This window comes from Boleophthalmus pectinirostris, unplaced genomic scaffold (genome assembly GCF_026225935.1).
Source record: "Boleophthalmus pectinirostris isolate CB_2022bp ecotype Guang Dong unplaced genomic scaffold, ASM2622593v1 HiC_scaffold_4, whole genome shotgun sequence".
In the NCBI taxonomy this organism is placed as follows: Eukaryota; Metazoa; Chordata; class Actinopteri; order Gobiiformes; family Gobiidae; genus Boleophthalmus; species Boleophthalmus pectinirostris.
Window position 1 is genome coordinate 23,000,611 of NW_026571353.1, and position 20,222 is coordinate 23,020,832.

Sequence of the window (20,222 nt, forward strand, 5' to 3'; positions counted from 1 at the left end):
ATAGATATGGTTATGTATGTGATTACCCATATTATATGATGAACAGGGCCGACACATAATTAAAAACGTCCCATTTAATACAAAACGATGGCAAATATTTACAAAATACATAGTGATGCACAAAACAGTCCTCAATGTGTTTATATGTCGAGGCCTAGGTCTACCCAGCAAAAGGGTTGGCATGAAGGGTCACATCTTTAATGCGAGTCTCTGTCAGTGGTCTGAAAGTCTTCTCATTAACAGGTAGTTTCTCCAACTCATCCAGTGTTTCAAAGCCATCAATAATTCTACACAAAGGCAAAGAAATTGTTATTAGTAGAGTAACAAAACCCACAATGATGCAAATACAATATTTACTTTAGGTTAGCAATAAAACAAAATTAAAATAATATTAGTCTGACAAAAACACAACTTTTATTATGATAGGATGAGTAGTTTAGAAACAATCCATGACTATATCAATTAGAATAGCGTAATAAATGGACACAACACTTAATAGCTGTGTGAGACACTGGAGGAATGGTACTGGGTAAAGTCATACACACTTTCCAAAAACAGTGTACTTCATATCCAGATGTGGTTGCTTGGCGTATGTGAAGAAAAACTGGGAGCCGTTTGTATTGGGTCCATTGTTTGCCATTGACACTACACCTCTGACGTTATGCTGAAATAATGAAAATAAGATGATTATGTTGGAGTTACACACAGTTATCAGAGAACAAATAGCCTTACTTTCAAGTGTTCACTGTACTCATCTTCAAATTTGCGCCCCCATATACTTGTTCCTCCTTTGCCTGTGCCTTTATCAAGAATATAATTTAACACATAACAGCAGTGTAATGTAAATGAAATTGATTTTGACAAATAAAATACCTGTAGGGTCTCCTGTTTGTACCATGAAGCCTTTTATGTTTCTATGAAAGCTACAACCATTGTAAAAGCCACTGGCACACAATGCTAAAAAGTTCTGTATAAAAGCAATAACTTATTAAAAATCACCATACACTTTCTTTGTACATTACAGTCCCAGTACAGAAAACTTACCTCACAAGTCTTTGGAGCACGCTCACAAAATAATTCAATCTTAATATCCCCCAGGTCTGTGTGCAAAGTAACAGCCTGTAAAAGAAAATGCGTTCACTGCTAACAATCATTTCATCAGTGCTAGGATATCTAGCATTCCTGATTCATAAAGGGGTGCTCAAAGGTTTAACAGACGCACATCCTTTCTTGTTTTTATTAATTTAGTGTAAATCTATGTGGATTTATTTTAACTTACCATGGCAAAGTAGTAAGAGCAAGCCAGAAAAAAAGTGACCGAATGAGTGCGTTCGATAAAAAAGTCCGTCCGGGAACTAATCAGCAGGAAGGTTCCTTTTGTTAAACGTGTATTATTTTCGCAACAGACGTGCTGAAGAGTAGACTATGAGCCATTTATACTACCGTAATTATAGTTATAATCTGGGTCAAGAGATGTGTAAACTCTAGTTGCATTTTACCTTTGTGGCACAAATTTACTTATGTTGATATGTGGAACTAATATGATAAATCGGTTCCGTCTAATGACCTCAAAGGATGACATACGCTGAATACTGTTTATTGATGGAGCACTGACCTACTCAGTGATGTTTGGCAAACATTAGATGGAGTAGACAGAACATGTACATAGCCAAATGGAACACTGGCATACATAACATTTTAAAATGCGCAGCTAAAATCAGTACCAAAAAAGATTGCTAGGAATGACACATATGTGTAAAGGAAAATCTATTTACATAGAAAAGTGGCCACACATGGGCCTATTATGACACAGCTAATATTACACACAACAGTACATTTCAATTAATACAACTAGTAAGCCTATACAAAACACAAATTAAGGGTATTTCAAGTGGTTCAATAACAAAACTTTTCAAAAGCAGTCTTTGTGTAAAAACAAATTAAAAAAAAAATATAAATATTGTATTAGTGTAAATGAAGAGAAAAACCAAAACAATTAATTGCAAAAAGTTAGTCCTTCCTGAGAATTATATGGTAAATATAAACACATGCATGCTAATAAAAATTCAATAAAACAAGTGTTTTAAAACACTGTCAAGGAGCAGACTAATGTTTTTGTAAATACAGTTACAATTTTCTACACAACTGACAAAGAAAATATGATTGTCTTTGGTAGGATATTGCTGATGGACTAAGATTATTTAGTTCCCTTGAACAATCCAAAACAGGAAAAGCACTGGCCACGTCACTTTCTTAATAACAAATTTTAAAAATGCATAATTAAATACTTATCCTTCTTCAAAGAGGAGCTTTAGTTAAAAATGCCCAAAAGTCACATTACTTTAAAGTATGTAACATTACACAAATCACAAATGGAAAAGTGCAAATCTAAGTTTTGCAATCATTTGAAATAAACCAACAACAAAAACATGTTTCATCAAGGGCAACACCACTAATTACCAAGTCTCAGGTTGTAAAATAAAGTTCACTGCCAGTAATTGAGCCATTGCTTACTGTACTCCTGAAAACAAAAAGTGAATGCAGTACAGTAAGCACATGTAAATTATACTTCAGAGTTACAGACATATTTTTTCTGAAGACATAACAGAGCACAACATGTAGCTTACATCCCAAAATCAATGACGAGATCCAAAAAAACAAAAAGCTGACTGTAAGTTACTGATTCCTAAAAAATCAAGAGTATCTAACAGGTGTGTTTGGCATAAAGGAATAACTCCACAGATCAGGTCTGTTTTCACTGACCTAGCATCTACAGCTCCAGATTGAATTATGTCAGATGCCCTGCCTTCTCTGACTCACACCCATTATAGGCTACCTGTGTGTTAGTGGTCTCTATTCTCCCCCCTGTACGTGCTCAGGCTGGCTCTTTGTCAGCCTTCCACAGCTGCTCTTTGACCTCAGTAGGCAGAGTGTTGAAGAGGTCCTCCTCCACCACCAGCCCGCTCCTCTTCAGCTGCCGGCATTCACCCAGCTCCACAGGCAGACACTCCAGACGGTTGGCTCGGAGCTCGAGCTGTGTGAGTGCGCTCAGCTCTCCAAACCGTGAGGGCAGAGAGTGCAGGCAATTGTTTCCCAAGTTCAAAGTGCGTAGCTTTTTACACTGAAACAGCTCATTGGGCAGATTCTCAATCTATAGAGAAAGAAGTAGACACAAACTATTAAGTATGAACCAATTCATTACAAAATACAAAAGATTAAGGCTCTACTCACTCTGTTTGCGGTCACTGCCAGGTACTGGAGGTTTTGGAGGAAGCCAATGTCTGCTGGAATATTTGTTAAGTTGTTATGGCTCAGGTCCAGGAAGCGCAGCTTGCGGCAGTAGAATAGTTGGCTTGGAATTTTCTCAATTTTGTTCCTGTTCAGGTAAAGTTTCTCCAGGTTGGTAAGTGTTCCGATCTGGATAGGGATGTAGGCTATCTGGTTGTACCAGAGCTTAAGGCAGACCAGGCGGTGAAGATGCTGAAAACTGATTATCTCCTCTATAGTCTTTAGGTTGTTGTCTTTCAGATCTAATTCCTGCAAATTGTGCAAACTAAAAATTGAATGTGGGATGCGTTCTAAATCACAGCGAATGAGCTCCAGCTCTGAGAGGTTGACCATCTTTTTAAGGCTATTCAGCACCATGAGCTTGGTTCCCTCGTTGTTGATGGACAGCTTCTGGAGGTGCAAGCCTACATCCGTCACCACTTGAGGTAGCTTTGTCAGATTGCTCTTTAGTCTTAGGACTTTGAGCCTTTTGAGCTCGCGAAGCCCATCAATAACAATGTAGCGATTGTTCTCCGAGCTGAGATTCCCCGTCAAGTGCAGCTCACTCAGGTTCTTCAAACTGTAAATCCACAGTGGGATTTCTTTGATGTCAGTGAACTTTATGTGCAAAGACTTTAAATTCTCTCGCAGAAAAGCTAGTGCAGGGGCCTCAATCTTGGCTGGAGTGTGGTAAAGCCACATCTCACGTAGGTTGATGAGTTGTGCGATGATTGGAGGAATAGTTACATCTGGAATAAGCTCCAGTTTAAGGACCTCTAATTCCATTAAGTCAAACACTGTGTCGGGAATACCACTGAGCATAAAAAGGTGCAACTCCAGTTTGTCCTGAGAATTTTTGGTGATCCTCTGCCTTAGCTTATCCAGCGTCCACTCGTTGTTGAGGTTGAGCTGCCTCAGTTTGTCTCGCTCACCTCAGACAGGAACACAGCAAAGCGCTTCGAATACAGAGGATCATACTGGTCAATCATGTGCAACATAAAAGCAAAGTCATTCTTCACATCAGGTATGTCACTATAGCTGCTTTCTTCACGTATGGACTCAAAGGAATATTTTTTTAGAGAGCGCCGCAGCATCCAGCAAAGAGTATACATGCAAATTAGGCCATACACAACCACTAAGCTAATGTAAAAGCAGGCTAAGATCTTAAAAAGTGTCGCCAGGGGATGTGCACAACGATACATCCTGTAACCAGTCAAGCTTTCAATGTCCACCAAACAGTCAACACTAAATTTTATATCATGCACATAATACCCTGTGTAGCAGATGATCAAAATAAACTTGATGACCTTAATAATAGTCTGACGAATGTACAGCCTGTACACAATATCTCCTTCTTCCACATGGATACGAAACTTCTTCACTTTTTCAAACAAAGCTTTTGCCTGCTCCCCCTCTTTTTTGTCTAGAACTCCTGTTTCAGTTCGATCTACAATGCCCTGCTCAATGCGCGTTTTAGTCCTTTGGAGCATAGGAACACTTGCTTCTACATCCTCACTAATAACAGATGCCTTGTGATCCATTGAACCATTCATTTTCATGGGTTTGGGGTCACTCTCTTCTACCACAGTTTCAGAAAGTGCCCTAGTTGTCCAGGGAGAATCAAAGCATTTGAGCAGTATGGATACAAAGTGCTCTAGTTTGGAGCTAGTCCTTGGAAATTTAAACCAAAAATTGCTGCAAGCGAGGAAAATGAGCGTGTGGAGTAATACTAAGTAAGGAAAGTATTTAGCAAACCAGTGCAGTCTGTTCTCATAACACACAGCATCCACATAGTTGTACTGGTGACGATCCAGATCATATTGGATTCCCCTGGGTTCCAGAAGTACTGGTGTGGAAAATGAGGAATTGAAAGACCTCTTGCAAGTTTGATTGACCACCCATTTACAAGGCAGGCAAATCATTTTGTCCTGGGTAACCTGCAGTGTCCCCCCGAACACAGAGATCATGAGCATGACAATGGAGATGTAGTCGGTGAACACGTCCCACCATGGCTTCAGGATGCGGTACGCAGGCTGTGTGTCTACAAAGTACCGAAGCTCAGTGATCGGGATCATGGTTTATCTGCAAGAAATAAGAACAAATATTTAAGCGCTTTAGAAATTAAAATGAATAGTTTCAAACAAAGCATCATAATCTATGATTTATTTTCTAAGCATGATATGCAGACTAATCACATAATTAATACAAACATGGATTGTCATAAGTTGCAGTGGCAGTTGCAGAGTTGCAGTTTTTATAAAGGTAAAAATGACAGTCTTAAGCAACACTGCCTATCATTAAATAAATTAGATTAGATTTAAAATAGCTGAATAAAAGTTGTACATACTGCACATGTCCTTAAAGCGAGCATTAAATCCATTAATAGTTTAGAAATCCACAGGGTATTTGCTGTTAAAATCAAATGGCCCAGTCCCTTCATGTCCCTCTCCAGCTCAAGCTCTGCTGACACTGACACACCCTGCATTGAGCTGCAGAGAGGACTCTTCTAAAGAAGATGTTCCGTTTTGGCTTGTTTAACCCAAACAACAGCGCCGCCAGAGGAGCCACCTCTCTCCCTGGTCTCTATTCTTAGCCATTTCCGTTAATAATACCCAGAGTATTGTCTGTGGGGGCCTTGAGAAGCACCTCCCTCGACCTTCAGGACAAGATCCTGTTTACCTTCACAGAGCTGCTGTCTCCAGCAGTGTCTCTCTGGGATACTCCACCATCACCTTTTGCACCCTGCCAAACCCAAACGGACAAAGCTACACACAGGGCTGTTGTCTAGGCGTCATTACAGATTGTTCTCTGTGAGGAAACTGTAAAGATGAGGAGACAACATGTCTATGTTTCATAACCACTATTGGCTTGAGTTCAGAGTAACTACATTAGACTGTCACACAGCCAGCCTAAAGTCTTACCTTCAGAAGTGTTATCTGTGGCCCAGTGCCTGGTGCAGGGCCTGCCGGGCCAGTCTCTGTCTGTGGACTGAACACTTGGCGTGGATCATTGCTCTCAGAGCCATCAAGTTTACTCCAGGATCTATAGATAATAAGTAGAATTGCATTAATAAATACATAGGTAATTCTTGTTCATCTGTATCAGTGGAATGTAAACACGAAATAACTTCTAATAATGGCTATAGATAGTTTAGTAAAACAGTCATAAAGCGTATAATTATAATAGAGTGAAACAAATGTTGCTCATGTGAACATCAGTGCTGACTCGGCTGCAGCCTCAGTACCGCTAGCACGGCATGTCTTTGTCATCTGGATGATCGCTCAGCAGCGGTGGATGCTTTGTTCCGTTATCCAAAGAGAGATGTCAATACACCCTACTATAAAATGTGACATAGCTCTGAACAAAGAAATATTACCGTCATCTAGCAGAGCTAAGTACATTTTACTGTTTTTGTGTAAAGGGGTGTTAGCTACGAGCTAATCGGGGGTCTTTTGCAATTTATTTTCACATAGCTGTAGCAGAAATAACGTATAACATCGTGCGTTGATAACCGCAATACAGTAAAATAATTTAGCTAAACTTACTACGCTTGCTTTGTGGTATTGATTCCAACAGCACAAAAGTATTGTTTGCAAAATTGTAATACTTTTGTTAGCATATCACGGCGGCTAGCTGTTTGTTCCACGCTTGGTCGTTTGCTCTGCCGTGCCGGCGGAGGGCGCTGTGTGTGAGACACACGCAGAAGAAGAGCTGTGTTTCCCCTGTCTTTCACAGACACATGACACAAATGCACAAGCTTCATTTTTAAGTGCTAAGTGCCCCGTAAAAGTGACAGAATGATCCGTTTGAACATTCTGCGTATGTTTTGTAGGAGTCGGACATTGCTGCAGCCTGACTCTTCTTTGAGGGAGAAAGTTAGTTTTTCCAGAGCTTTTACATGTGCATGTTGTGCATCCAAAAAGGACAACAGCTGCTCCATCGGGAATCTCCAACAGCGGTTTGTCCTTCAGGACCTTAGTGCCAAACGGGAAGTGGGTGTTCGATATATGTGTACAACTCAAGTTTTTTTTAATTGCTGGAACTGTAAAGAACTTCTAAAGCAAAAACCTGCATTTTTCTGTAAGTCTTGTCAAGTAGTCCAACCTCCATATGAAGGCACATCCTACTTTAACATCATGGAGAGGTGAGAGGATCAGGTTCAATTTATTTTCTTTTGTCTTTATTGGTTAGCTGATTATTGTTTTATTTGTATGTAGTCATTGCCTATTGCTCTCCCGTTAGTGATTGCACATTTACACTGGACACACAGAAGCTACAGAAGAAGTATTTGCAGCTTCAGCGATTACTGCATCCAGACAACTTCAGCCAGAAGTCAGAGGTATGCTGAGAGATTATAATATCTAGGGATGGGATGAGAGTGGGTCAACAAACGAGACAAGAAAATTTTTGTCATTGTCATTGTCATTGTAGGACTTTTTTTTTAAACAGCTTCTTGTCAAAAGGTGTAATTCGCTATTATTTATTTGTCTGAGCCAAATATAAACACATTTGGAAAAGATAATTTTCCACAAGTGTGCACAATGTTGTGACAGAAGATCGTGCCCCATTTCTAGCAAGTATTATATTTTGTATAAGCTGACCTATGTGGCATGACCTCAGCATCAACTCCAAACTGCCATTTAGCAAGAATGTAACATACACTGCCCACACAATCCACTCAGTGTGTTCATGTTTACTATGTGGGTCTCTTTAATTGGCCACAGAAACAATAATGAAGGCAAAGGTCACGACTGGAGACATGAGAGTGAAAGAAAAACAATAACTAAAACAATATTTATGGAACATTTTTCTTTTATTTCTATTTGTCAGAGAGCAGAGGTAATGATTAAAACCTGACTATCAGATATAGGGCTATAGTTTACATAGCCACATGAAAAAGGGTATAATATATTGTATGGACTTCAACAGTTATATAAGTTATTGCACCACATAAATCAATAAAGTAAACATTTTCAACTGGAGTTGAATTTTCTTAAATCTGTCAACAAGACAGTAGGCATGAACTTCCCTTCTTGTCGACCAAATTTAGTAAATAGTCTGGCAGTTTTAGAAAAATAACCATCATTCATACATGGAAAGCTTGGCTCAGAATTTATTTTTTGAAATCCCAATGGAGAAAGATGAAAACAATACTCCGAGTGAGATATATAGAGAGAGACCTTTCCAGTTCTATACAGGGGCTGTTTAATTTATCAGCACCTCTGGCCATTTTCTCTTAATTAGACATCCTCCTTCCTCTGGGGCCTTCATCATGTATGGAAAAGTCATTACTTATAGAAGGGAACAAGGCAGCCACCTACTGCACTAGTTGTTATTACAGAAACTGCCTAGTATGACGGGCCCGTGGGTTGAGACTATTGATTTTTACCAGAGCTGACAGACCTGATAGCAGCAAAGTGTACTTAGATCTGCCAACCCATTTCCACAATATATTCCTCTCTGTCTTGTTTCCACACGCCTGTCTTGTCACACCCAGTTCCATTGAAAAGCCCCCAAACTGCTTGTCTCCAAGCAACTAGCGGAGTTAAATCTATGTCTAATTGTTTTGTTTTATAAATTACAATAGATCAAGAAGCATGTTAAAACTGCATACAGTATAGTGTGTTAATTAATGTTAGTAAATGGTTTTATAGTGAGTAAGCATAATATTCTAACAAAACAGTTATGCATCAGCTGTAATGTAAAGAAGGACAAACTAGCAAACATCGAAATGAGTTTGATAAGAATGGAGCAATGGTGGTCAGGTGAATGAATGACAATGGACATCTGGGCTGGACTCTGTGATTAGGGCAGGGCAAAATAGAAAATAATATTAATCTCTTACACACAAATGACAGTTTTTACCTACTTTTAAACCTCATCTTGAGTTGTGTGTATTGTTGAGATAGAATGAAGATTTCCTTTTTACAAATCTGCTTCATAACTGTCACTTGACTGATGTAAAACTATTATTTTCCCACAGCAAATCCCAGCAAATTATAAAACTTGTAAACCTGCCATGCTTTGTTGAGGTTCATTATGTAACTTAGTGGATGAGTAGCCTGCCACCTGCTTGTGTCATGTAGATGTTATTGCATTGCCTGGAATGTTCCACAGTATTTCATTAAACTACTGATGTAAATGTGCTGAATTATAGTGAGGTTATTGCTGAAAATACAATGAAACACATGAATTTCTAACTTGCTGTTGCTTCGCCATAGACCTAACCTGTAACTTGGCTTTGGCATCCCCTGTTTGTCTGCATGGAGCTAGATAAGTTTAATGCCATACTGGGGTACATTCCTGCAATAACATTTTTATGGTGACAAGTAGGGCTGGGTATCATTAAGAAGTTGCCGATACGATACATACATTACATACATTGGCCACAATATGATACATATCTCGATACAGTGCACTTTTGGTTCAATATGATATATTTCAAATCGATTCGATAGGGTACAATAAAAAATAAAGGCTAAATTGTGGCTGTGATACTAAAAGTTTTTGTTAAACCACTTCTTGTGCAAAGTTCATATGAAACTCACCCATTTTAATCATCAAAACAGTGAAAATGTTAAATGTGTTGCATAAAAGAGTTTCCTTCCTGTAAACAAACAACAAAACTGTAGTGCTGTGACAAATAAATAATAGTAAAATATACAAAAAATACAATATATCGATACAGCAGCCCACAATATCTATACTGTATCATCACATTAAATGATACGATATATCGATATTCCGATATTTTTGCATACCCCTAGTGACAAGCAGGTGGCAGGCCCTCTGCTCTGCACTGTGTAACTTACCAACAGGTAAGTTACACAGTGCACCTATAAGGAAGATGGTGATTTTTCTGTCTTCTGTTTTTCTCTTTAGTGATTTGTGTGTATATTACAAATACTTATATTAGAATCAAGTGGATATAACCTTTCCTTTTAGTTCATATTGACTTAACATCAATAACAAACATTTTTGTACATGGTGTGTATTTTCCAGAGAGAGCAGGAATATTCAGAGAGCCAGTCTGCTTTGGTGAACAAAGCATATGAAACTCTGCTTAAACCTTTGAGTCGAGGTCTCTATATGGTGAGTGTAAAAATCTTTTGCTGATTTTTATTTACATAGCAGAAAACACTGTGAGTTTGTGTGATCCGGTGAGACTTCTCCTCGCCATCTGCTGTAGCGAAGACTCTGTCCTGCATTTAGCTTGCTGAACCAATGCCATATGTTTCAGCTGGAGTTGCAGGGGCTGAATATCGAGGAAGGCACAGATTCTGCTGTCAATTCTGAGCTTCTAATGGAGTTGATGGAGATCAATGAAGCCCTTGATGCAGTACAGACACCACAGGAAGCTAATGAGATCGGCCAAGACACAAAAGGTACAGGTCTGTCCTTTAGACTCATTCGACTTTACGGAGGTCCACAATGGGCTTTGATCTCACTGCTAATGGCCATGCATGTGTACAGCTGTAGGACATGGTTAATTAACCAAGAAGTATCTGATATCCATTTATGTAATGATTGAAGAACAACGGCAAATGCTTACCAAACTACAAGCTAAAATGTCTCTTCAGAATCTATAGGGTACTATTTGTAGTCAATCATTACTAGTGTTGACATAGTACTAAAGTTTTGATGGCAAGGAAAAGGCTTACTTCTGGATATTTATTTATTTATTTTGGATAGAGGTACATAGTCTCTTTTTCTTTAACTACTCATGGAATATTTTTTTTAATAATATTTATTATATCATTAGCTCTTGCGATGGGATGCTAATGTAGTTAGATTTGTAGCTATTGTATAAAACCATTCTAAAAGTATTCAGTCAAATTTTGTGCTATGAACTTTACTTTTTTGGTACTGACACTTCAAATGAATACAATTCCAATAAGTAACTAGTTTCGATGCTTGGAATACACCAAATATGTGAATCAGTAACTCAGAATAGCCCTTTTAGATCAAATGGAAAAATTCATTATTTTTGTCTGGTCATTTTTTAAGCAATACTCCACCACAGGCCCATAGTTGCTCAGATACAGTCTTGTGAAAACCCCAGTACTCACTGGAATTTGTATACTTAATAATATGACACATGAATATGACAAAATGATCAAAGACTATTTTATTATGTTGCCAGAAGCAGAAATTATTTTTATTAAGCCTTTTTTTGGTACATTTTACCACTTTCTGTAGTTCAAGTTACCTTTGAGCATACTCCTTAAAAGCCCCCTCTCCTCACTTAGTCACACACCTGCATTGACACCCTGTTCTTTGTGCTTGCAGGGAAATTGGCAGACTTGACAGAGCAGATAGACACTGCCCTCAATAAAGGTATTATCCACAGACAAATGTTCGCTTTTCTCCGACTTCTTTTTCTTTCGTCTTGTAATCTAAGCTCCTGCCTTCTCTTAAGTCACACTAGGAGTCAATGATTGAACTTTTCCTTTTCTTCTATTTTCGTAACAGGAGAGCTTCAAACTGCCAAAGCGCTGCTCACAAAAATGAAGTACTTTGCAAACATCGAAGAGAAAGTAAAAGAAAAACTTTCTAGTTTTATGTAAATGTACCTGTCTTTGTGCCACCTCATATTTATAGCCACTTTTAAACTATTGTACAGGAAAGTTTATCCTATTTTGTTATTATGTAAATGTTTTATCATGAATTAATAATAAAGCTTTATGTGATTCACAAAGCGGCATACATTTAATTTCTATATTACAAGCAAGAGAAATTTGCATTGATATTACTATGCTGTAATTTGATGCATAGGGAACCGCACTTGAATTCTACCTTTCTCACAAGCTTAATTATACCTATTTGTACCAATTGTGCTATCAAATGTGACAGAGATCTGTAATGGGCCCTCATTAAACTGCTGTGCTGAATGTTTATACGATTATCCCGCCTATCAGTTCAGCATTTGCCATGTGGGACCTACATTCACTGCACCAGCCCTTCAGTTCTTCTCTTTACCTGTAGGTGGAGACATAACCTCTCTACAACGCCTCTGCCAGAGCCTAGAGGAGCAGTACATATTGTCCTAAGTGGATGCGGGACCAGAAGGAAGTCATTTATTGAGGTAGACAACCTGTTGAATAATTAATAAGGGAGTGATAATAAGCAAAGGCCCCAGCGCATGGCGATTACCCGATGAACCGCAAATCTGTGATCCTTGTTAGTTCTTCTCACCCCTTTTATGTACTCAGTCTCTCTCTCTCTGCCTGCAGAACACTGATGGGTGTATTAGAATGGAAGTCTGTGCTCAAATTTCCTCTGTTTAAATAAAGGGAAATCTGTAATTACTCTACAAATTGAAGCTCAAGTCACAGCCATGCGACTTCTCCGGGTAACTGATACAGCGGGAGTATGGGTCTGTCATGTAATCGGATAAAGAGAGACAATGCATCACAACACGTATCAAAGGCAATATCTGTGACATGGTAATAATGCAGACCAAACCAATATTACATGTATTGGTTTACACAGACAGGAATCTCTAAAAGCAGTCCATGGAAACACAGCCTTCCTGGTTTATTAAGCCAGGGGCATCAATGTCATCTGTCTGCGCTTGTTTCTGTTTTTCACCTTAACAAAGCACGGTTTCTAATACTCTGGGATGGACACAGAATTAAACAGGGCTTCTCTGGGGCACAAAGAAACTTAGAGAGGGCTATTTATTATTCATGCTGTAATCGGAAGGGATCGTCACTGCCTTTTTAAATGAACAAGAAAATGTGATCGACCAACAGCAAGGCCACGGCTGTCCCCCACAACTCTGTGAAATTGAGTTTGAATGGGGGGACGTAGGAGAATAGCTCAGGCTAGACTAAACTGTAAAACTGACTTTGATAGGAAAACTGTGGGCCAATGAAGAAGCAACATTGAAAAAGCAATTAATTAGAAAGTGTTTTTTTTTTTTTAATCAAGTCACTACTGTAGAGTGGAAAGAAACAAGACACTGAAATAATGTACATTTTCTAATCATGAAGATAGTAATTGGTAAACAGCAGTTACTATGGTTAGTCTGAAACACTGCACTGGTCATCTTTTGGCTCCTGTCCAGAAGCCATTTTCATTTTCGAAAATTAAAATGAATGGCTTCTGGAGCTGAAACAGCTTGATCACAAAACGCAGATGACCACTGTCAAAACCTTCAGTATACTGAACCACTCATGGACGAAAGAAGGATTTTACTGTGTCTTATGTCATTACGGTTTGTTAATAATCAAAAATTAAAATGATTTCTTAAAGGTTCACTTTTCTGGTTGAGGTTCCACCACCTTCTTGTCTCCAAGGAGATGTTATACTGCTTTGCCTGGAATGTTTCACAATGGTATTAAACATAATTACTTGCCATTTTCCCCACTCATCCAAGTAGCTTCTTCAGTTCTATAATACCATGCATTTTTACTGTTAGCATGCTTGGGCTAGAGGTTCTACCTGCTTGTCTCCATGAAAATAGAGTTTAATGTCTTACTTTGGAACAATACAGGCAAAGCCATACACTCTCCATGGAGATCAAAGGCATCAAAAGTGTTAGTAGTGAAAATCTTGCAAAAAAGTGACGAGTAGCTTTATAATGTTGAAACAGAAGGCAATAGTTTACATTCATATCTGAATAATATGCAGGTACTTTTCAATTTTAGAAATGTCTTATTTACAACACTTTAATTAGTGGACAAATGAAGAATTGGATTTAGTTAATCCAGACACAACTTTTATGTAAATATTGCTGCTGAAATCTGTTGCTTTCAGTGCCACGTCCTTACACTAAATTACTAATGATGCACATTTTCAGCTATGCATAGTGCTTGGTGCTTTAAAATGACTAGGTTAAGTGTCTGAAAAATTGAATTTGCTCTGCTCATTGAGGCAGTTTGAACTAGAAAATTACCAAAAACTGTTTTACCTTGGCCGAGGTGTCTAAATAAACATAAGGATAAAGAATTAATTCCTTATAAGGTATGGAATTTCTTGTGACTAGTCTTTTCACCATCAGCTTACATTAATGCAGTGCTGTACAGTTTGGCAATGGTGTCAATACTTGTGAATAATCAACAGAAATATCTTAACATCCTTATGGTGTTGAATCTAAACTTTTATGGGATGACATCTACAAATAGTTTTCCATTAGCCAGGTCTGCACAGAAGCAGAGGCTGACTCACAGGTGCTGGTCTCTCTCTCTCCTTGTCTTTATGATGGTCATTCGCCCTCGTGCTCGGGCTCCTTTGTCTGACTCAGAGCAATCTCAGCATCCCACAGACACCTTGACAATTCTAACCAGGTAATGCTTTCAAAATCTCACACATTCTTCATGCCCGTATCCATGTTCAACCTTGGTTAATGTTTCAATACCAAGTTTTTTTTTTTTTTACCTTCTAGTCCACCTCCACCTCTGCTCTTTAAATGCACCATTTTGTATTCGCCTCCTTGGTTGTCTTCAAGCAATTTATACTGTGTCAAATGCTTCAAGCTACAGTGATTCTCAAGCTTTTATTTCAAGTACCCATTCAGAAAATATTTGGCTTTACAAGTAGCAACTTACTGAACTGGATTTGTCTTGACTATTGACCAAACCTAGTTTGATAATGGATTGTGGACCAGAATTAAACCAGATAGTAAATAACACAAATCATTAAAGTTTGAAAACCTTTCTTAGGACAATTCTTTTAAAGATAATACAGAAAAATAAATAACTAACTGCACACTTGCTGGCCCATGCTAACTGTTAAATGTTATTAATAAGATTCACAAAGTAATTAACAAACTTGCAAATAGAAGCTGCCAGGACAAAGCACATATTGCAGACTGCTTTGCACTTTTAACACAAATTAAACGTTCATTAATTCTTAATGAATCTCTATTTGAAGACCTAGCTTTTTATAGCCTGTTTCTTCCTGATGGTGAATGAGGTTAGACTGTTGACTATTGAACTGTTCTCCTAAGCATTTTAGGCTACTTTGTTTTTCCTCATTAGATGTAATTATATGTTCAATGGACACCTTTTTTGACCATAAGCTTTTTTCTTCTCTCATGTGTTTGTCATGAGAATTCCCTGTGGGGCAGCTGTGCTGCGGCAGAGGAGCGGAGATAAAAAATAAGATTTAACAACAACTTGAGAGGTGAGACAAAGGAAGCAGTGACAATTTCTTGGCATAGGCAGATTGTTCAGATAGGCAGGATGAGTGAAGGTCTTGCTCAAGGATACAACAACAGTAGCCTATGCTCTGATCTGAGCAGAGTTTGAACAGATGACCTTTAGGTTGGTGGACAAGTGCCTAACCATTGAGCTACTGTTGAAAAATTATTGTAATATGATGAGTAATGTTGAGTAATATGATTTGATTTAAAGGTCCCACATTATTTTATTTTCTAATGATTTAATAATGTTGTTTCCTCATCAGAAACATACCTAGAGTTGTGTTTTGTTTAACACACATATCCTGCATCTTTAGGCTGAGTTCTTCTCTCAAACAGAATACACCTTGTGATGTAATGTGTTAATACAGGATGTGCTCCATTGTGTTTTAAACTCCATACACCTTAACTAGAATCAAAATGGAAATATCAGGCCTGGAACTGCCAATCTCTTTACAAGAGGTAAAAGCTGCAAACTTGAAAACTTACCACCATATAACATCACAAGTTGGAACAGCGCATTTTGAACTTTGGAGATGTAGACATACTAATAATAAAGGATGACTTAAACGTGTGTAAATGAAACAAAACACGACTCCAGATATGTTTTATGATGAGGAAGCATCAATATAACACACAATACAGCATAACGAGCCATTCTTGTGTAATATGGGACATAAAAGACATAAGCTTGAAGTATTACTCCACTGTCCACGCCGCAAACCTGATCTGGATTTATTCTGAAGCAATGACCTTTACTTGTCCAAACTGTTATTTTGCCTTTTTAGGGCATGTCCTACATTTAGGAAGCCAGTCCCAGCACACACATCACACTTTGAGAGGACGCTGGCGAAGAAGCAGATCCTTCATTGATAAATGGCCTCCACATTGTGCCAAGTGGGCTGCTATAATTCAAGCCTGTCTGATTAGGTGAGTGGACTGCTGTGATGGGCAGGAACTTCAACTCTCTACTTAAGGTACTTGAAAACTGTCAGCTATTAATTTTCTAGTGGCCTAAATTAATGCATTTTACATTACATTATGAGTCTTTAGGGCTGAATTCATATAGCAGCTCCATTCAGAAATGCAAGATTACTCTGTATAGATGTTATTGTATTTAGCCCTTCAAAACAAAACCATCAGGCATATTTTTGCATTCTATTCCACAAATGAGATTAGCTTTCCTATTGTTAGCGCTGCCTGTTTTGTGTCACATGAATCTTGTACGTAATCAAATCAAAATAACAAATGCCTTTAATGTTTATTTGTGGCATGGTGATAATAACCCAGAGAGATTGCACTGCTGCTGTAATTAAACGCATCTGAACTGGCAGGATGTGGGCGGATGTGGAAGTTAAGAGGGATTTTTGTTGGCTGTCCCACTGAAACTCCAGGAGAGATCCCATCAAATAGCTCCTTTGTGCTCCTCGGGCTCAGAAAGCGTTTGATGGCGTCTGACTGAAAGGATTTAAACAAGGTGTATGTGCGCAGATGGACCATTCATTCTAAAACGAGTGGAGTAGAAAGCACTTAGCTCCAGTGAGACTTGGTCCGTTGCCTTATCTCATCTGTCATGCTGCAGATGCTCCATACACTTATCATGCCTCAATCATGCGGTCCACACTTCACTTCGCCCAGGTTTATGTATCATACTAAGACTCAAATAAGACTGATTTGGACGAGACAAACACTTTAAAGGTCCTATATTACGCAAAAAATATTCTTGTGGGCTTTAAGCCATGTTATAATGTTGATGCCTCATCAAAAACAAACCTGAAGTGTGTTTTGTTTCATTCACAGAGGTTTGAGTATTGCTTTTATTATTTCTGTCTACATCTTCAATGCTCAATATGCCCTGTTCCATCTTGATGTCATGTAGTGGTAGTTTTAAAGTTAACAGCTACATTTTATCTTTTATTCAGTAGAAATTGGCAATTCCAAAGCTGAAATGATCATATCATTAATACAGCATTTCCTATATTATCACATGACATCACAAGGTGGGACAGAGTGTTTTTTGTTTAAGAGAAAAACTCAGCCTAAATATGCAGGGTTTGTGTGTTAAACATGTGTGAATGAAACAAAACACAACTCCAGGTATGTTTTGATGTAAAAATATTATAACAAATAAGTTGTCAAATAAGTCTTTAGCAGTAATGTCTAAAGATGGTAATATATATTCCCAGATAAGAACAATTCATTTTGTTTTTTTAATTCATTAGCCAAGTAACTCATTGGATTATATTTAAGAAATAAAAATGTGATTATTATTTTGAGAAATATGGTTAGAGATTAAAGTTCCAGCTCAGAGAGGTCAGTAAAGCAAGTAAGCTGGAAGCAGTTCATCTATATGTTGAATGGTTATATTACATTAACATTTACTTCTGCATATCATTGATTCAGTCAAGGTCTGCACACTAAGTAACTTTCTGTCTGGTTGTCTCCATAGCAATGTTATTGGTTAATGCTTTGCCTGGAATGTTCTATAGAATAGCATAACAGATTTTTGGAGATGAACTTTCAATAAGAATGCCTGTTTTTCAATGTATTTTTGAGCATCATAAACAAAACTAATAACCTTGAGTTCATAAACGCAGGAGAATTCAATTTGGAGGGTGCCTGCTGTAAGGTTAACTGGTGGGCAGACCAATTACAGAGCAATACCGAAAACAAACCTGGCAATGCCAACAAACGTACTTCAGCCTATTGTAGCAATGCAGAGACTATTTTGTTTGAAAAAACTTGCATAAGGTAAGCACTTTGAGCATTTGTAGACAGGAAAGATATTTGTGCTTTTCTTTCAACTGGATGCAACAAATGTTTGATTTATTGGCTTGTTCCGCTTGAAGTTCTTCTTGGTGCTCATTGGTTGAAATTTAAAGTGCTGTCTACAGTACAAACCACAACTTTGACTTCCAGTAGTACAACTTTTATATTTAAATTCTCCCTCTGTATTATTATGACTAAAAGCTGCTTTCACTGTTCATTTCATATGTCATAGGGATGTTCTGCACAGATTGTTTGGTGTTTTTAGTTAACAGTGACAGTTTCAGGTCACTTGAGAGGACTTGTGAAAGAGCAGTCACATTTAAAGTTTCCTCTGTGACCTTGAAGAATCCTCTGCAGCGCTGACAAGAACAGGAGCACTGGATCTTTCAAATTGTCACTTTGCTCTTCGTGGCTCTCTGCTACAAACAACCAAACAAAAACAACTACAGGGCATTAGCATACTTTCTGAAGCTGAAATAAATCAACTGAAACCTCATGACTGGACTGTTAATCTCAGCATCCTTCTTCTTTCCACAGTTTTTTCTTGTATTATTGATGTTGTTTATGAGGGTAAAAGCTTCTAAAAACCCAAGCTGAAAAACGTGTATTGCAGCTGACGGATCTGTTTACCTTTTCGTTTTCAATATCGTTGCCTAAAAAACAAAAAATACACCACCATAATTTTCACCTTCAGGGGACATATAGAAATACTATCGGTTAACACAGTATATGTCCCAAAGGAAAGATGACAGCTTTCATCTTTTTATGCTGCTGGCTATAGTTAAAGGTGCACATGCTACAGTATGTAACTTTTCTACTAGAGGGTGCGTCACCTGCTTGTCTCCATGGAGATGTTATTACTTTGCCTGTAATGTTCCTCAAGTGTTGCATTGTTTGCATTTATTTATTTATTTCAGGACAGTGCATATTAATGGACATTTCTTTATATATATATATATATATATATATATATATATATATATATATATATATATATATATGTATATGTATATGTATATATAAAAAAAAAAAGTGTTTCTCACCTTCCACGGTGGTAGGTCTCTCTCACCCTCATTCAGCTCGGGTCCTCTACCAGAGGCCTGGGAGCTTGAGAGTTCTGCGCAGTATCTTTGCTGTTCCCAGTACTGCACTTTTCTGGACTGAGATGTCCCTTGTTTTTCCCGGTATCTGTTGAAGCCACTCTTCCAGTTTGGGGGTTACAGCCCCGAGTGCTCCGATCACCACAGGCACCACTGATGCCTTTACTTTCCAGGCTCTCTCCAGCTCCTCCTTGAGCCCTTGGTATTTCTCTAGCTTCTCGTGTTCCTGATATTACCATTGCTTGGTATTGCGATGTCCACCACCACGGATGTATGTATGGAAGTGGCTCTTAAACTTTTCACATCAAGTACCACCTAAGGAAAGATTTGATGGTTTCTGAGTACCACAAGATTTAAACTAGGTCTGTAATAGGACTATTTCAGGGCTCAGCTAAATATATACTGGCACTGTTGCACATTGCTCAGGATGCACCGATCTAGCTTTTTCATTTCTGATACAGATTTTGATACTACAGCTTTAAGTATTTTTGCCGCTACCCCATATCAACTGATACCAGTACTGCAACTGAAAATAGCATTTATTTCCTTTAAGCAAAATTAAAATAAGACAAAACTGATCCAAATGTGTTATGTAGCTGTATCCTAAAAATAACTATACTAAAAGCTATGTGTAATTAAAAATTTAAGACTTTCATAGCCAACTATGGACAGTAAATAGTTTGATATTTAGAAGTCAATGTCCAGATCCGGCAATTTTTTTTTCTGTATTGACATCAATATCCAATACCAGTATTGGATTGGTGCATCCCTAATAGCTGTAGAACCCAGAGGATCTTATAATGGTGGATAAAATTTCTTCAATTAGGCAAATATCGTATCTGTACAATGAGCCGTATACCACATTTATGATAAAACTATGATAAAATTGTATGAAAGAGCTTGGGACTTGTGGTTAGGATTGGTAGAGAATGCTCCTATAA

The 20,222-nt window shown here is 38.0% G+C and overlaps 3 protein-coding genes across 5 annotated transcripts; 1 reads left to right on the forward strand and 2 right to left on the reverse strand.

Annotated features, from left to right (window-relative positions):
* Positions 1–59: 59 nt before the first annotated feature.
* On the reverse strand, positions 60–1,400 carry ppil3 (peptidylprolyl isomerase (cyclophilin)-like 3). The gene is made up of 6 exons (XM_020919092.2): positions 1,280–1,400; positions 1,045–1,119; positions 874–967; positions 733–800; positions 546–664; positions 60–287 (listed from the first exon to the last, which is right to left on the reverse strand). Exons 1-6 carry the CDS (start codon positions 1,280–1,282, stop codon positions 161–163), a joined length of 486 nt encoding a protein of 161 aa, XP_020774751.1. The 5' UTR covers positions 1,283–1,400; the 3' UTR covers positions 60–160.
* Positions 1,401–1,581: 181 nt separating this feature from the next.
* On the reverse strand, positions 1,582–6,934 carry lrrc8ab (leucine rich repeat containing 8 VRAC subunit Ab). Its single transcript, XM_020919068.2, is given in 5 exon segments — positions 1,582–3,151; positions 3,232–4,190; positions 4,193–5,349; positions 6,189–6,309; positions 6,813–6,934. Coding segments are annotated over 3 exon segments (2,385 nt in total). The 5' UTR covers positions 5,343–5,349; positions 6,189–6,309; positions 6,813–6,934; the 3' UTR covers positions 1,582–2,875.
* hscb (HscB mitochondrial iron-sulfur cluster cochaperone) lies at positions 6,908–11,965 on the forward strand. 3 transcript variants are annotated; one of them, XM_055161770.1, is made up of 6 exons: positions 6,908–7,411; positions 7,510–7,606; positions 10,270–10,359; positions 10,508–10,658; positions 11,557–11,604; positions 11,740–11,965. In XM_055161770.1, exons 1-6 carry the CDS (start codon positions 7,065–7,067, stop codon positions 11,832–11,834), a joined length of 828 nt encoding a protein of 275 aa, XP_055017745.1. In that variant the 5' UTR covers positions 6,908–7,064; the 3' UTR covers positions 11,835–11,965. The 3 variants fall into 3 exon arrangements, with proteins under 3 accessions (XP_055017745.1, XP_020774750.2, XP_055017746.1); XM_020919091.2 differs by having other exon boundaries at positions 10,508–10,652; XM_055161771.1 differs by having other exon boundaries at positions 7,236–7,411; positions 7,485–7,606.
* Positions 11,966–20,222: the final 8,257 nt, after the last annotated feature.

What these genes read in the sequence shown, in the direction of transcription:
- hscb (XM_055161770.1), top strand. Translation starts at nt 7,065, where the DNA reads ATGATCCGTTTGAACATTCTGCGTATGTTTTGTAGGAGTCGGACATTG. An exon ending in ACTTCAGCCAGAAGTCAGAG is followed by an intron (nt 7,607 to 10,269) that starts GTATGCTGAGAG and finishes TGTATTTTCCAG; the next exon opens with AGAGAGCAGGAATATTCAGA. An exon ending in AGACACTGCCCTCAATAAAG is followed by an intron (nt 11,605 to 11,739) that starts GTATTATCCACA and finishes TTTTCGTAACAG; the next exon opens with GAGAGCTTCAAACTGCCAAA.
- ppil3 (XM_020919092.2), bottom strand. An exon ending in ACAAACAGGAGACCCTACAG is followed by an intron (nt 801 to 873) that starts GTATTTTATTTG and finishes TTCTTGATAAAG; the next exon opens with GCACAGGCAAAGGAGGAACA. An exon ending in AGTACAGTGAACACTTGAAA is followed by an intron (nt 665 to 732) that starts GTAAGGCTATTT and finishes TCATTATTTCAG; the next exon opens with CATAACGTCAGAGGTGTAGT.